Source organism: Patella vulgata, chromosome 2 (assembly GCF_932274485.2).
Source record: "Patella vulgata chromosome 2, xgPatVulg1.2, whole genome shotgun sequence".
NCBI classification, from domain to species: domain Eukaryota; kingdom Metazoa; phylum Mollusca; class Gastropoda; family Patellidae; genus Patella; species Patella vulgata.
The window spans coordinates 84,366,316-84,384,740 of NC_065880.2; the positions used below are offsets into that span (position 1 = coordinate 84,366,316).

At 37.3% G+C, this 18,425-nt stretch overlaps 1 protein-coding gene across 4 annotated transcripts in view; it reads right to left on the reverse strand.

Annotated features, from left to right (window-relative positions):
- The window catches only part of LOC126812083 (lethal(2) giant larvae protein homolog 1), a 56,566-nt gene extending 40,829 nt beyond the window's left edge, over nt 1-15,737 (reverse strand). For 3 of the 4 annotated variants that reach the window (XM_050538264.2, XM_050538267.2, XM_050538263.2), the window contains exons 1-3: nt 15,565-15,731; nt 15,206-15,318; nt 13,574-13,671 (exon numbers count right to left, since the gene is read on the reverse strand). In XM_050538264.2, the coding sequence (XP_050394221.1) occupies nt 13,574-13,671; nt 15,206-15,289 (182 nt within the window). In that variant the 5' untranslated portion in view covers nt 15,290-15,318; nt 15,565-15,731. Of the gene's footprint in view, nt 1-13,573; nt 13,672-15,205; nt 15,319-15,564 lie in introns of all 4 variants that reach the window. The other variant, XM_050538266.2, reaches the window with a different exon arrangement.
- Between the last annotated feature and the right edge of the window lie 2,688 nt (nt 15,738-18,425).

The window sequence follows — 18,425 nt, forward strand, 5'->3', positions numbered from 1 at the left end:
CGATACAAGGGTAGGCCATAATGCTGCTGCCTGGGCAAAATTTCTCTCATAGCACACTGTATGGCATATGCCCGTCTTCATTAGCCGAGTAGAAGCAGAACAGTAGGATGTTAAACCCCATTTCATTTCATCACGGTTTCAGGTATTAACATTCTTTTGTAAATTAAACCTAGGTTTAACACCCTCTTTTATTGTATCAACTTTACCAATGTAGATAGGCAAAAGCCATGAAGTGCTCTACGAGAGAAACTAAGCCCAGACAGTGACGCTAGACTATTTATTTCAATTTCAAACAGTCAGGGAATCTTTTAACATGTTTACAACAGGCAAGACTTTAATTGCAAGACCTCATCCTCTCCTCCTGCGCCACTGAACATTTCTTTGTATTTGAGAGATGGAGAAATCTGAATCAAACTAGGTCATTTTCAGGACTAACATATGGTTCAATTTTATGTCAATATTATCTTGGGCATAGGGGTCTTTAGTAGTGGGAAGAAACCAGAGGATCCGGAGAAAACCCATGAGGTTGGGCAGGCAACCCTACTCCTCGTCACGTACAACGGGGGAATCGAAACCACACCAGTTGACTCAATGACAGACCGTATGATACATAGCGCACGCGCTAACAATTCGGCCATCCAACCCCCCCCCCTCTTTGTTTGTATTTGAATATACCTATAACTATTAGCCAATACATTCTGTTTGCTTTTCATAGAGACCATAAAATTTAAACTGTTTTATGTGACCTATCACTACATTGAATGATACTTGAATGAGTTAAATAGCCATTATCATATAAGATAACCACAAAGAAAACCTTATCAACAGAAATAAAATGGGGTTTAACGACCTACTGTTTTGCACCGACTGGGCTAATAAAGATGGACATACACCATACAGTGTTCAATGAGGGAAATTTTGCCTGGACAGTGGCACTATGGTCTACTCTTGCGTGTACATCAAATCCCATATGACAAGGCTTCTTTTATATGAAGTCTATGTGTACACAGGACCTTGGTTTTCCATCCTATCCGAAGGACTACATGTATACGTTGTCCCTTGCCAGACCCTCCGTCAAGGTGGGAAACCACACCGGAAAAACTTCGTGGAATTTCAACATATAAAACCACGCTTGTAATTTTAGACAAAAAGGGGGCTTTGGCAAAGAAAGTGTTGTTAGGATGTTATGAACCCCCCCCCCCCCAAAAAAAATTTTGGAGTTTTATTAGCGTGCTTTTAATCGAGGATTGTCCTGTGAAATATTGGAATTGTCCTTCCACTGGGGAATGTGATGAATAATTCAGTCATAAAAATACCTGAAAAATCCATAGAATATGAGTCATCGACATTCCATAATACAATAAGTTTCTTCAGGACTTACTCAATGACTATATATTGTACACATGTGTAGCTAGAAAGGAATTTATTGATTAAAACTGATGACAGTCCTCTAAATTATTTATATGTAGATATGTATGTGTTTGTCAAGCATCAAGTACAATGTAGATTTTAAAAAAATATATCTATTATTGTTACAGTCCTATTCAATAAAATTTATTCTTCACAACAATAATTTAAGCTTGGCTGCCAGAAATTTCACAAGATGAGACAAAAGTATGATGGGATATTAACTCTTTATCCATTCTTGATAACGTTGATTTCAGCTTGGCTTCTGGAATATTCCCCAAGATGAGACAATAAAAGTACTGGGCCCTTATTCACAAAAACTTCAACTAAGATACAATCGAAATTTTAAGAAATACTGCAATTCGATTGGCTGACCAGTAAAATCAATTTCTTAAATCAGTATTTCTTAAAATTTCGGTTGTAACTTAGTTTAAGTTTTCGTGAATAAGGGCCATGGATATAAACTACACATATATTTAATATGTATTCAAGAATGTCCGTGCATCAAAATGCACCATTTCAGAGCTATAGAAATCTACAAACATGAAAGATGGAGATCTTTAACACATGTACATGTAGGAATAGGAGTCCAAAACCGCCATGGATCGTTCAGCCAGTCACCCCCTACCCCCACGTACATGTATACAGATAGAAATGAAATGGGAGTTTAACGTCCTACTGTTCGTATACAGATAGAACTGTATGATAACTTTTATAAATGAAATGAAATAAAATGGGGTTTAACGTCCTACTGTTCTGCTCCGACTGGGCTAAAGAAGACGGGCATACGCCATACAGTGTGCTATGAGGGAAATTTTGCCCAGGCAGCGGCACTATCGCCTACTCTTATATCGAATTCCAACTGCCGGGGGATCTTTTACGTGCATTCCAATATATACACGGGACCATTCCTCTCATCCGAAGGACTAGGCAGCTGTCCTTGTCAGGCCCTCCGTTCTGCACCACTGACAAGGGGAAACCATGTCGGAAAATCCTGATGAATTTTCTCGGCCAATGCAGGGATCGAACACCCGACCTTCAGGCTAGCGAGCCAGCGTCTTAACCAACTAGCCACCGTGGCTCCCGATAACTTTTATAATCTAATAATCTCGCAGCTTGGATTCAATTAGATGGAAAAGAAATGAAATGGGGGTTTAACGTCCTGCTGTTCTGCTCCAAACTGGGCTAATGTGCTGTGAGGGAAATTTTCCCTACACTTATATCGAATTCCAACTGTCAAGGGATCTTTTATGTGCATGCCAATGTGTACACGGGACCTCGGTTTTTCATCCCACCAGAACGACAAAACAGCTGTCCCCCAGATGGAAATGAAGTCCATGAAAAAAATTTCAGTGATATGGCATTGGCTTGTGTTTTAAGGCCTCTGTACAATGTAGGTTCAACAAAAATGTACCTTACATGTACATGTACTATTATCTACTCTAAAGGTGTTTATTTCAATAAGATAATTTGACTAAAAAATTTAGCCTTGGGTGATAAGTTATCAGTAAAAAAAACCCTGATAACTCGGAAAATATCTCAAATCTACAGGTAAAGGTAATAACAATGGTTGTTTGTAATATGATCTATAATTATAGACATTAAATAAAGTAAAACTCCTTAAAAATACTAGTATTTATATCCATTAACCTCAACATGATACTCCCATTAACTACAGTTTTATTGGAGGATTAGAATCTACTCAGCTTTTTTTTTTTACTACATGTATAGTCTACAGTGGTGTTATTAAATCTTAACAAGCTGTGACCAGGTAACCTTTCTATAGCCCTAATCGATGAGTCATACATGTTTGGCATACATGAATCTTGACCTTACAACCATTTTGAAATTCAATAATAATTTTTTTTTGTTGTTGAAGAGGTGGCTAGCCAGTAAACAGATTGAACTTTATCTCTAATAACTAGAGTTATCAAGATATCCCTACATGTATTAAGCAGTTCATGTGTGCAAGAATCAAAATTTCATGACATCAACAACCTGTCAAATGAGAAAGATGAAGATTTACAATGTCATTTTTTATATTTCAATAAATGATAAAATTATTAAAATGACTAGAAATTGAAAATTGAAATAATGCTCTACATCCTCTGTACCTGTAGTAAAATGACAAAAGTCATAAAACATGTTTGACATTTAATGTACATTTACAGTGTACACGTAACACAAGGTAACAAGGTAATTTTTAAATGATCGTAACTTATATTTATATTGAGAGTTGTTTCTACATGTAATAACCCTTATATCTATAAAATATAACACATACTTATGGAAGAACAATTTACTAATTTATCTAGGCAATGCTTCCAAGAGTATTCTCTCATTGTTTTCAAGCAAGAACCGGAGTCGAGAATACTCTTCGAAACGTTGATTAGTAATTGTTCTTCCATAAGTATGTCACACGTGTTATACTTTATTCTTCTATACAGTTACTAAATGCCTCTAAAAGATTGGGGGTTGGATGGCTGAATGTTTAGGGCATGCGCGTTGTATCATAAGGTCGTCATTGAGTCAACGGCATGGTTTTGATTCCCCAGTTCTATGTGACAGTAGGGTCGCATGTCCAACCTCGTGGGATTTTTCAATCATTTCAATCATTCGCTTGCGCATAGGGGTCTTTAGCAGTGGGAGGAAACCGGAGGACCCAGAGAAAACCCACGAGGTTGGACAGGCGACCCTACTCCTTGTCACGTACAACCGGGGAATCGAAACCCTGTCATTTGACTCAATGACAGACCGTATGATACAGTGCGCTCGTGCTTACCATCCCCCCCCCCCCCCCGTATCTAGAAGATTTTTCAAGATAAAGTGGCCGTAAACTGACAAAGCCTCTTTGTTTATAATCGTGAAAGACTACCCACACAAATAGTCAAGTGTAATTTCAAAAGGGCCTAAACATGCTGTGTAAATATCCTGTATCCCCTTGGTTAATGTCTCTAAAAAGGAGATACCGGTATCTAAATATATGAAAATTCAGGTCTAGACAAAAAAAATAAACCATATTTTTAGCTATGTCTGAAATATTCTGTCAAAATATGTCCCTGTAACTCAAATCATGAAGGCTATTTCAAAACAGTTCAGAGAAAACATCTGACTCATCAAAAATCAAAACGAGAAGTTGTGGGAAAATGAGAATCAACATTATGTATCGTGCGTGGCCTTTATATGTAACAGATTTAAATGAGGTCAAACATTTGGAATATGTAAGATGTTATCAGTAGAACTAGATATTTCATAGAACATTATAAAATGCTCCAACTCCTACATGTACATGTAACAGATTTAAAGACCCAATACCACTCTTGTTGTAACTGAATAATATGTCCCAATCTTTATTCTGGTCAACAAATTGTACTAATTTACAATATTCCAATTAATTGATGATACAAATTTCATCTTAACACACCTAATTTGAAAAATTCAACTAAATGATTTGAAAAGCCTGACGTAAAGCTTTTCAAATGTGACTTTGATTTAAAAATATTTTTGAACCCTTTGGACAAGTAAAATAGGATTTAATGGACAATTTACACAACAGGTAGGACAATAACACATCTAGTACTTAGAATAAGGCTATTTTTTATTTTCTGGAGCTCTCAAGCCAGCAAGAGTGTTATTGTCCCTTTAAATGAGGTCAAACATTTGGAATATTTAAGATGTTATTCATGGATGTCATTAGAAGCCGGCAACCTGCAAATTTCGCCGTTTACATTAGGCCAATTTCCGGCTACTTTTCATCTAAAAATGATCATCAACTTCATTTTTATAAGGATATTTCTCACGGTAAATGTTCATAATTATGCCAATGCTAGTTTTACTTTCAAAAAGGGAGGTAACCCCTTTACATCTGTTGTAATCAATCGAATGATTGGCTAAATTTTACCGGAAATGTCTTACTCCGGTAGTATGCTAGTGCTATGATTATTAGTGGGATAAATAAAGTAGAGTACAAGAGTGTACCTAATAAAATAGAGACCTGTACTGACTGTACAAGGTCTGTTCGATTACTGTCATATTTCCTCACGGCTAGTAGTAAACGTCTATGCGATTTTGAGAGTCCTCCCGTGAAGAGAAAACGTTTCATGCCATGTGACTTTAGCGTGAACTCGGAAGCCATTGGCATTAAGTGGTTGACTGAAATTTAGCTACTTTCAATCTGCGATTTTAGATTACTTTTTCATTTAAATATATTACTAGCGGTTGTTTTATAATGCTTTGATATTGATCTCAATATATGAAAATAATCAGACTCAAAAGTTATAGAAATATAAGCAGCCTGCCTTTTATCTGATATCATGAAGATTAAAAATAATTCATATACAGTATTATTCAAAATGTTATCTAAACTAATATTCGCGAATTTCAGTTTTAAAATTGGTAGACGAGCAATTCTATAAGGCTTATCTTGTGACATCACTCAGATATGACTGAAAAGCACTTATCTGGATTATTAAAGTTTTTTAGATAGACTTTTTATGTACATTTTCACAAAATATTTAAAAAAAAACTTTCTGTCAGTTAAAATATTGCCCCAAAACGCGCCATAACACACTTCCCACCCTAAACATTTGCTGCCCCCTACTTTAGCAAAATTTCCTGTTACTTGAAAACTTAGTGACATCCCTGATGTTATTAGTGGAACTAGATATTTCATAGAACATTATACTCCTACAAAGTGAGAGATAGGGTTTAACATCCACTTGAGACCAACTAGGTCATTTCGAGACTAACATGTTACAATTTAAGATGTTATCTCCTACAAAGAGAGAGATGGGGTTTAACATCCACTTAGGGACTTTAGGGACTTACATGTTTCAATTTAAGATGTTATCAGTAGAACTAGAACATTACACTCCTACAAAGAAAGAGATGGGGTTTAATATCCACTTGAGGGAAACTAGGTCATTTCGAAATTAACATGTTTCAATTTAAGATGTTATCAGTAGAACTAGATATTTCATAGAACATACTCCTACAAAGAGATGGGGCAAATTAGGTCATTTCGGGACTAACATGTTTCAATTTAAGATGTTATCAGTAGAACTAAACACTTCATAGAACATTATGCCCCAACTCCTACAAACATTCATTGAATTACAGTTGCTATAAGAGGCATTCCAAGACGAATTGACCATGATCAACATCTGTAAATAATCTACATTTACAGGATGAAAATCTAAAAACTAAGGCTTAACTACCTACATGTATATAAAAATACTGGAAAAAAAAAGTTTTTTTCTCTGAACTGTTTTGCACCATTGGGATTGTGCCTGAGAGAGAGCGAAATGGGGTTTAACGTCCACTCGACATAAACTAGGTCATTTTGGGACTAACATATGGTTTTATTTTTATTTCAATAATTCGCTTGCACGTAGGGGTCTTTAGCAGTGTGAGGAAACCGGAGGACCCAGAGAAAACTCACGAGGTTGGACAGGCGACCTGAATTTGTGAGAGACACTGTAACAGGTCCTTTATTGGTAACAGTGAACAGTGATTATGCCTCTCTGATGTCAATTTTTTTAATATATTATACTTCCATGTTAACCTAACCAGTGATAGAACTCCAGGCCATGTCAAGATCACTAACTGTCAAGAGTTTCAAGTCCACTTCCTGAATGTATCTAAGACTTCAAAAGATTCACCCTCTGCTATTCATTTTCCTGACAAACTACTTGATACTATACATCGAATCAAAATTGTGTTAGGAACTACTTGAAACATTAAGGATGAATACCAAATACAGTCATAATAGTCTTCATATGCCTACAGACAAATAAGTTAGGAAGTCGGATGACAACCCACACAGTTTGTGACAAAAATACCAGCACATAGAATGTGGTCAATTGGTATAAACATCATACATGTAATTATACCATACATGTTAGTTGTGTCGATGAATTTTAAGACCCCATTTCTGTCTTTCCTCAAATTAATTATCTACCAGGTTTTTGTACAATCCAGTTAGATAAGGACTATCTAGTGTTAATGGTTAACTGTCATCTTGGTCTTTAATAATTTACTGGAAGCAACTATTTCAGTTAGATACTGGATAACTTATCATCCACTTCTATTGACAAGACTTTCATCTTTGTGATCTTATTAGGGAAGCCTATTTTGATGGTCCAGTCGTATTTTAGAAGAGAGCCGAAAAAAGCTCCCCTTAATCAACAAATTAAAAAAATCACTCCCCTAAAAAAGCTTTCCCAGTTTCGATACAAAGAGAGAGAGAGAAATGGGGTTTAGGTCATTTGGTTTAATTTTATTTACATAATTCGCTTGCGCGTAGGGGTCTTTAGCAGTGGGAGGAAACCGGAGGACCCGGAGAAAACCCACGAGGTTGGACAGGCGACCCTACTCCTTGCCACGTACAACCGGGGATTCGAAACCACGCCAGTCGACTCAATGACAGACTTTATGATACAGCGCGCGCACGCTAACCATTCAGCCATCCAACCCCCCCCCCCCCCCGATACGAAGAGCGATTTAGAAATTAAGGAGAGTGATCTGATATTAAGGAGAGTGATTAATTGTGTGTATGGGAAATGATTCTGAACATCAATAACTACATGTTAGGGGGTCATTCCTGGATTCATAAATGATAATAAACCCCCCATGACTTTGTAAAGGAGAGTGATTTTCAATTTAAGGCGAGGCAGAAAAAGCTCCCCTTGGTTGACATTCATGTGAGCTGCAGGCGCTTGAGAACGATCACTCGCCTTAAAAAACAATGACTGGACCAATGGTCTACATCATGTGTTATGTAAATATCTGGAAATAAGGCACCTGGTCACAGACAATCTTAGACACAGTGATTCAGGCTTTGTCAGGTACAAAACCTCTGGTGCCTGTCATTTTGTCTGGCACTGATTTGTCATTTTTATTGATATTATTAATACATGTCCGGCACTAAGTTGAAAATGTCAGGTACTATTTAATTAGTGCTTGACATTTGGTCGGGTACATACAAAATTATTTCCTGGCCTGAATATGATTAGTATTTTAAGATATTTTCCTGCCACTTACACAAATGAAGCAGAGAATAGAATATTTTAGGTCTTATTCCTACACGAAAATTAGTTTTGTGTCATACACGTTACAGTGTATTTATTCTGCTTCCATTTAATAAAATTGCAGTGTATGACAGATGTGAAATGGTGTCGAATCTCATTACAAAACGGGGGATCACGTGGCTAAGTGGGTAAGACGATGGCTCGCTAGCCTGGAGGTCGGGTGTTCGATCCCTGCATTGGCCGAGAAAGTTCATCCCGATTTTCCGGCGTGGTTTCCCCTTGTCAGTGAGGCAGGACGGAGGGCCTGACAAGGACAGCTGTCTAGTCCTTCGGATGAGACAAAAAACTGAGGTCCCGTGTATATATTGGAATGCACGTAAAAGATCCCTTGGCATTTGGAATTCGATATAAGAGTAGGCGATAGTGCTGCTGCCCGGGCAAAATTTTCCTCATAGCACACTCTATGGCATATGCCCGTCTTCATTAGCCCAGGTTAGGAGCAGAACAGTAGGACGTTAAACCCCATTTCATTTCATTCATTTCATTACAAAACAGTAAACTAATTTTTGGATATGACAGCCATTTTGGGCAGAGATCTAAATGTATCTTGAAGCATGAAGTAGATGGATTGCTATGTGCAGAATGCAACATCTCATCTGAGGAGTTTATTTAGCCAACCTATTTTAATTTTATATCAGGCCCCGAGTTCACAAAGCATTCTCAGACTTAAGTTGAGAATTTGCTCAACTTTCAATCACTGTTTATGAGAAATATCTTTGATGCAGAAACACAAAACTTTGCACATATTTTCTTATTGATGTATCTGATACATTCACACGACAAAATTATTATAAAGGGCTAAATTTTAGTTAAAACAAGCCAACAGTGAGGCTGATGTCCCCCGCCGAAATAGGAAAATAATTAGAGAGTTATTGTGTTCCAAAGTCTCAGCAAATCAAATTGCTTATCGCTCTGCTTAATCTGAGCAGAAAATGCTCATTATCGATCTTAGTCAAGGTATTACTGTAATGAAACTATACACCAAGTTTCATCACTCTCACTTAATTAGAACTAAAGTTATAGTGTCCCAAAGCATCAACCAATCAAATTGTTTATCTCTGCTTACCCTAAGCGGAACGGACAGACAAACAGACAGACGGACGAACCCATTTTAATAGTTCCCTGCTTTCTTCGAAAGGCGGGGGACAATAAGCATGAACATTTACTCAATTCGAAGATCAACCAATCAAATTGTTTATCTCTGCTTACCATAAGCGGAACGGACAGACAGACAAACAGACAGACGGACGAACCCATTTTAATAGTTCCCTGCTTTCTTCGAAAGGCGGGGGACAATCAAAGTAGGAGAGTTATTGTTTTCCAAAGTCTCGACCAATCAAATTGCGTATCGCTCTGCTTACCCTGAGCAGAAAATGCTCATTATCAAACTTAGTCAAGGTATTACTGTAATGAAACTATACACCAAGTTTCATCAATCTCACTTAATTAGAACTAAAGTTATCGTGTCCCAAAGCATCAACCAATCAAATTGCTTATCTCTGCTTACCCTAAGCTGAAAATGCTCATCTTCGAACTCCATCAAGGCATTGACCTAATAAACACATACACCAAGTTTGAACATTCTAGCTGAATTAGGAAGAGAGTTATCGTGCCCCAAAGTATCAACCAATCAAATTGCTTATCTCTGCTTACCCTAAGCGGAAAATGCTCATCTTCGAACTCCATCAAGGCATTGACCTAATAAACACATACACCAAGTTTGAACATTCTAGCTCAATTAAAAGTTATCGTGTCCCAAAGCATCAACCAATCAAATTGCTTATCTCTGCTTACCCTAAGCGGAAAATGCTCATCTTCGAACTCCATCAAGGCATTGACCTAATCAACACATACACCAAGTTTGAACATTCTAGCCCAATTAGGAAGAGAGTTATCGTGTCCCAAAGCATCAACCAATCAAATTGCTTATCTCTGCTTACCCTAAGCGGAAAATGCTCATCTTCGAACTCCATCAAGGCATTGACCTAATAAACACATACACCAAGTTTGAACATTCTAGCTCAATTAGGAAGAGAGTTATTGTGTCCCAAAAAGTGTGACGGACAGACAGACGGACAGACAGAAGGACAGACAGACGGACAGACAGACAGACAGACAGACAGACAGACAGACAGACGGACGAGCCCATTTTAATAGTCCCCTGCTTTCTTCGAAAGGCGGGGGACAATAAGGAGAACAAGTTTGAGTAAATTCTCAACTTAAATCTGAGAATGCTTAGTGAACTCCGGGCCGGGTCTCTTAGTTATATAATGGTCTGGAACGACAGTAGGTAAGCTTACATTGTAGCCCCGCTGCCCCCCCCCCAACTACACATTTTGATCTTGGCCAAACTGTAAATTTATTAAACCAAAGAGAGAGAGAGAGAGAGAGAGAGAGAGAGAGAGAAATGGGATTTAACGTCCACTCGACACAAACTAGGTCATTTCGGGACTAACACATGGTTTAATTTTATCTTAATAATTCGCTTACGCGTAGGGGTCTTTAGCAGTGGGAGGAAACCGGAGAACCCAGAGAAAACCCACGAGGTTGGACAGGTGACCCTACTCCTTGCCACGTACAACCGGGGATTCGGAACCACGCCAGTTGACTCAATGACAGGCTTTATGGTACAGCGCGCACGTGCTAACCATTCAGCCATCCAACCCCCCGATTAAACCAAAGACCGAAGACCCAACAAATTTTACACAAATCAAAAATAACTAACAACTGCCCCAGAAATTGACACAAATGGGTCGCAATGCATATAACAATGTAATATGAATGTATATTAACTGATTTACATTCAATTGTTTCAGTTTTTACTCTAATTTCAAATCAGTTATGTTCAGCGAAATATGCCAGAAGCTCCAATCAAGTGACAATCTCTAGCGTTTGGTTGTTCCAGTCTATATAGTATTTTTGTGCATGCTCTCCAGATGAGAATATGACGTCACCGTTTGACATGACTTGTGGAATATGTCTAGCCTCGTTCTTCGAGTCCCTTGTTAGAAATGGGACTGAAATGCATTATGGTACAAGATGCATGTACCAATTGTAAAATGTTTATTTTGTCTTAAATATTGGACATCAGAAGCCCATCTTTTCCCAGTAAGATCACAACATCAATGTTGATTTAAATTGACAAATAAATGGTGTTTTCAATGTCGAAGACTTTGGATGATATTGAGTTAGAGACTTGGCTACTTTAATGACTACATGTATAACTAACTACATCATGTATCAATCACAAAGGTAAAATGTGCACATAAATGTACCACAGTAATAAACTATTCACACTCTAATTCAAAAACTGTAGATCAACAAAATTCACACAAATCAACAAAACAACTGCCAATCCTTAATCACTACATGTAACTAACTATATCAATCACAAAGGTAAAAAACGTGCATCTAACAGTAATAAACAGTTTACACTCTTGACTATAGGGTAACCTGCACGAGAGAAATGTAACATGCAACCGTTTGTATCGTCTATTAATAAGAAAACGTGACACCTTTCTCTGTAAATACATGCAAATTGGCAATAAACCAAAATTACCACACATTGTAGGCTAAAAAACGTATTTGCAATTGTTGCTGTTTATTTACTTGTTAAAGTAAAAGATTCACTTGTTAAATGAGATTTACCGATACTGCATGTGCTATTAAAAAAAAAAAAAAAGGCGAGACCTGACCTATGTGTGAAATCAGCGTATACTATGTCGGCTTCTAAAATTAAGATGACCGAGAAAAGGGGATGGAAAAGGGGTAGACCAACTGATATGGGGTAAAATTGAAATAAAATTGAACCATATGTTAGTCCCAAAATGACCTAGTTTGTCACATGTGCTAGGAAGAGATTACTCAAAACAGAGTACCTGGCTACCATTAGAGAATTAGCCACCTGTTTTAATGGAAGAGTACCATAACAGAGCGCCATTAGAGAATTAACCACCTGTTTTATTGGGAGGTCATGGAATTCAAATGATTACTATACCAGCTGTGAGAAAACACACAACCAACTGGTTAATATACCAACATAACTCAACCATGAGGTGTACATTACAAATTTAGTTCACAGGCAATTAAATAACCAGTAACAGTTAAACCCCCAGACAGTAGACAGACCATCTCCTTTCTGCCACACTAATCATGAACATTCTTTTAAGTTCATTCACAAGAATGGTGGCTTTTTGATTATCTGCTTGAGTGACAATACAATAGAAGCCTTGCAGAAACATAGCAAATATCGTGGTTTTCTAAATGTATCCCCTACTCTCAATTTTCCCAAGAAAATTCACTAAAAACCCTGACCCACTTGGTCACATTTGTACAAGCAGGTGTAGGAATACAGTTAATGTAATAACATGTAAACACATGTACCATTAAAATTAGCTTCACCATTTAGACAAATTTTGTGTATTTTGTATATTCTGGATTTTTGAATATCATGCAGCTCATGTTTTTCATGCATGTATTGTATCACTTTTTGAATAATTTGTTTTAATTGTAGTATAGTATATTTGCATCCTTCATATTGAATAATTTGTTTTAATTATAGTATAGTATATTTACTTCCTATATTTTGAACATCTTGTTACTATGCTGTATTTTGAGTATTCAACATGTACAGGTTTTCTTCAGTATGTTTATTTGTGTAATGCACATTCTAATATTGTATTTGTAACTTGTAAGTGCTTAACTTGTATATTCTGAATCAAAGGAATTCTCAGCAGTTTATGTCTATTTGTATAATCTTGTGTATTCTGTTTCTTGTGTGTATTCTGCTACTTGTGTATTCTGTGTATTCTGTTAATTGTGTATTCTGTATATATTCTGTGACTTGTGTATTCTGTGACTTGTGTATTCTGTGACTTGTGTATTCCACATTCTGTGTATTCCACATTCTGTGTATTGACAGTTGTGTATTAATATAGTTTGCGATGCCATCTCCAAATGTGATTAATGCAAAATGGATACCTGTATCTAACAAACATCAAAACTTAACTGAATCTGTTCACATGTGATAAACATGTAGACTAGATATTGATGCTGTTCATTATAATTTAAAAGGATACACTTTCAATACTCCAGATTTAGATCCAACGGCCAGTAGACGAAGTTTGGGGTCGTAGGCCATAGCACTTGGTTTACTGATGAATCCATGATCAGTACACTGAAATAAATAAAAATAAAGTTTAAAAAAATTATTTAACATCTTCCATTATTTGAAAGAATGAGAGAGAAATGGAGTTAAATGTCCACTCAATACAAACTAGGTCAACATATGGTTCAATTGTATTTCAATAATTCGCTTGCGCATAGGGGTCTTTAGCAGTGGGAGGAAACTATTCATATAGTTATGTCCCTGTATTATGTAGTATAATGAATTGTGTCTGGGTAGTTCGAGAAGAAAATTTCACACAGAGAATTCAGTTTTCTTTATAAAAATTTTATTTGACATTTTATACACGTTCGATTTTAATTAGCACCAGACATATGTTTCGCAAATTGAGGTGCGATACTGGTTGTCGGCAGCCCTGAACATGACATCTACCACCGTTATATTTATGTCTTGGTTAAATAATCAATTCCGAGTGCATTTTAGCACAGATTAAAGTAGCCAAGTCTCTAACTCAGCATCACCCACAGTCTTCGACATTGAAAAGTCAAATTATTTATAAATTCAAATCAACATTGATTTTGTGATCTTACCAGGAAAAGATGGATTTCTGACATCCAATATTTAAGACAAAGTTAACATTTTACAATTGGTACACGAATCAGCGCACGAATCGCGCATTAGAATGTGTTTAAGCTCCATTTGTAACGAGGCACTCGAAGAATGGGGCTAGGCATATTCCACAAGCCATGACAAACGATGACGCCATATTCTTTCCAGGAGAGCATGCGCAATAAATACTACAGGTCTAGACTGGAATAACCAGATGCTCGAGACTGCCATTCGATTCATATTTGGCCGAACATAAATATTTGGAATTAAGAGTAAAAACGGAAACAAATGAATGTAAATCAGTTTATAAACATTCATATTACATTATTAGATGCGAACCATTTGTGTCAATTTCTTGTCATTATTATAATTTCAGTAATATAAAATACTGAAACACTCAGGTAAATAATTTAATTACATAAAAAAAGGGAGGCATTGGAATCTTTAATACCAATTAATATGGCTGTTTCATTCAACAAAAATAAATCTGTTTCATCTCTTTCTTGGCTCTTTTATTATTGCTACTAAGAATCTGCTAATAGCCCCGTTAAATGTAAACATCAACCTGTCTCCGCAGGGGTCAACAGATAGAATACCTAGTATTGTTTAGAAAACTAGGGAATTCCATGAATAAAACAACCGGTGCATGTTAAACATCAACACACTGTTCAGTGTTTGTTCAACATGAACGACTATTGTTCGATTTCAAAACGTGCATTCGGTCAACCGTTCACAAAAACCCGGGCCAAAATATGCACGTTTAAATTTTTGAGACTTTGTTTACACAGTTCTCGAGCTTGAACCAGACATGGCAGTCGCCGTAAGATTTCCCATTATTTGTGTTATGAACGACGTTGGTTTTCGTAATGAGTCATCGAGCGTCTATCCAAAATGGCTGCGTCGTGTCAATTTATACACAAAGATAAGAATGGGTTATAAGAATCGTTTGAATCGAGATAAAGAAACCACAAATTACCTTCTTAAAACCGAAAAGTTCCTTCTTCAATTTTTCTCTTTCCTCCCCCTCCTTCGGAGGATGTTTCTTGAAAAATTTAAACATTTTATAAACTCCAGAATGGACCGGGGATTCTGCAAAAATAAATATACATTTTTAAGCTTTGAAAAAAACAAGCACTCGTAATAACAACATCCACGCTCTACTTTGAAAACGAAAACAATGACAACATTACCGATTCGCTGTTCAAATCAAGGCAATTCGTCAACAAAAAACGTGCTGCATGTCGCCGTGCCAGCGAAAGCAGACAGACAAAAGTACGTGCGTTTGTAGGACTGCTAATAAAGTGTTATTTATGTATTACTAAACTGACTACTTACTGTAATTGCTAAATGTAGATCCTTGGGTAATAAATGGTCGTTTATCTGTGACTTAGCCAACAGGCGTATCACATGTATGCACCAATGATAGTTCAACGGCGCGCCAATGGCTTCGTGGTTGAGAATGCTCCAAACAGCTGTATTACACAAAACTACCGTATCCTTCCGCTTAACAGGTACCCGTCTCAAAAATTTATTTTCGTGTGTATGGAAGTATTGTCATATAGCAAAGACAACTCGATTAAACAGATACCAGTCATGCAAGTCATTTATACCGTTAGTAAAATAATTAAATTAAACTTTAAAGAGATAAATTTCAAAAAGCGCACTATTTCTTCAGCGTTTAATTTCAATATAGCGTAAGAAGCGTGAGAGAACTGTTCGTGTAGTAAATGTTACTCATCCAATGAAATGAAGCTGTTTTCAGCATGCTGGGTCGCTTTCACCTGAGGACTTACGCTAATGATATCGTCACCGGAACAATGGGGACTCATCAAAATAAAATGTTAGATAAGGGATGGTTAATTCGAAACTAGTGTCACATATATTTTTAACGTTCGATCCTCAATGGAAGGCTGATAAATATTTCATTGAGACAGTTTTCGTATTAGCCCATTTCATCTATCTACATTACTGGGACACTGGGAGCGTTTCTTTTGTCAACGGGACAATAGTCACACCTGTAATTGGACAAAAAAAATTATTTTTTTGTTTACATGGTCATAACAGTTTAAATATTTCACACAATAAACAAGACTGGTAGGCTATTGGTTTTGATTTAAGTTTTAGCGCCGTACACGTGCCCCCATTACCCCGGCTACATCTAGGCCCTATTTCTTAAGGCCAACTCAAGATTTAGTCTTTCGATCTCCCGGTTGTACGTGACAAGGAGTAAGGTCGCCTATCCGATCCAACCTCGTGGGTTTTCTCCCGGTCCTCCGGCTTCCTTTCACTCATAATAAACCCTACGCGCAATCGAATTATTGAAATAAAATTGAACCATGTGTTTGTCTCGAAATGACCTAGTTTGTGTCGAGTGGACGTTAAACACTCCCTCTCCCTCTCTCTCTCTCTCTCTCCCTCTCTCAAGATTTATTCAAGGTCGCTGAGATGTAAATAAGGTTAGGGAACGTGATTGTTGGCGAGATACTAGGTTAGGGTTAGGGTGAACGTTAAGGGTAGGTCCAGAGTTAGGATTTGGGTTGGGATTAGTCCAGCCCTTTTAACATCTCGTGACCCTTGACCAAACTTGAAATTAGCCTTATGAAATAGATCTAACCTCATTACCCCTCTTAGGACTGGCCCAGTTTCTTCCAAACTGATAGGGAGCCACGGTGGCTAGGTGGTTAAGACGCTGGCTCGCTATCCTGGAGGTCGGATGTTCGATCCCTGCATTGACCGAGAAAGTTCATCTGAATTTTCCGACGTGGATTCCCCTTGTCAGTGGTGCAGAGCGGAGGGCCTGACAAGGACAGCTGTCTAGTCCTTCGGATGAGACGAAAAACGGAGGTCCCGTGTATACATTAGAATGCACGTAAAAGATCCCTTGGCAGTTGGAATTCGATATAAGAGTAGGCGATAGTGCCGCTGCCCGGGCAAAATTTCCCTCATAGCACACTGTATGGCGTATGCCCGTCTTCATTAGCCCAGTATAGGAGCAGAACAGTAGGACGTTAAACCCCATTTCATTTCCAAACCGATACGTTTCAGCATTTTTTGTGCTATTACTTTTTAAAGAACACCAAGAGAAGTAGTAAATATTTTTTGTACGTGAGTTACGTGAAAATTAAAAAAAAATAAACTGCCCGGGCTGTGCCGTTCGTGACATTCTATTCTCACATTTTGAACCTTAAACACCAAATAAAATAGTCCTACGCTGGGTGGGTGGTGCGCGACACGCCTAGTGTTGTAAATGGTACAATTTGTCGCGTTTCTGGCGAACCGACAAAATCTGATATAATATTAAGTATTATATTGAGAATTATGCGTTTGTAATTTGGGTTCTGTTGTTATCTCTGTAACCATCAAATAATAACATTTATGTAAATGGTGTTCGGTGTCCTGATGTATAATATACATCATTTGTGATAAATGAATGTTATTATTTGATGTCCACAGATATAACTCTCTCTCTCTCTCTCTCTCTCTCTCTCTCTCTCTCTCATTTCGTCTAGAGTCATTATTTTGTAAACTGAGTAGAGTGGTGAAACATTAAGACATGCAGCACATAAGACAGATCGATACACATGTACAAATATAAACACATTAGAATTTTAGTTATTGGTTAAATATCACATAATGTGTTTGTTTGGAGACGACATGTCTCAAATCATGGTATTTCATTACGTCTGGAAAAGAAAAAAACGAAATTTGCCAGGGCAGGGTCGTTTCTGATTCATGATGCTGCACGGTGTTGGGGCATTTCGTAGCTTCACTTTTACTGAAATATATTACCCGTTCATTTGATTGATAAAAACGAGAGTATTCTCGTCGAAACGTCGCTTAGTATTAAAGATACGTTATGGGAGATTCGATAACGAGTTGGCAGTTCTCACTATCATAGTTAAATACTAGATAATGTAAAGGCAATTTGCTGAAAATTTCATTCAAATTGATCCACGATGAACCGAGAACTAAGCGTTTGAAATTTCCGCCTAGCCCCTATCATCATTACTAAAGTCAGTACGATAAACAGCATAGTCTCGATTATCAATTTAATTGTTAAATCGTGAAGGAAAGTTATGCAGTAAATCGGCTCATAATCCACTTAGGATCGCAGGCTAGCGATGTCATCTAGAGTTGATTATGGTCTGGACAGGTTAATTAATGTCTAATTAATAATTTAGATAACATTTCAGGCC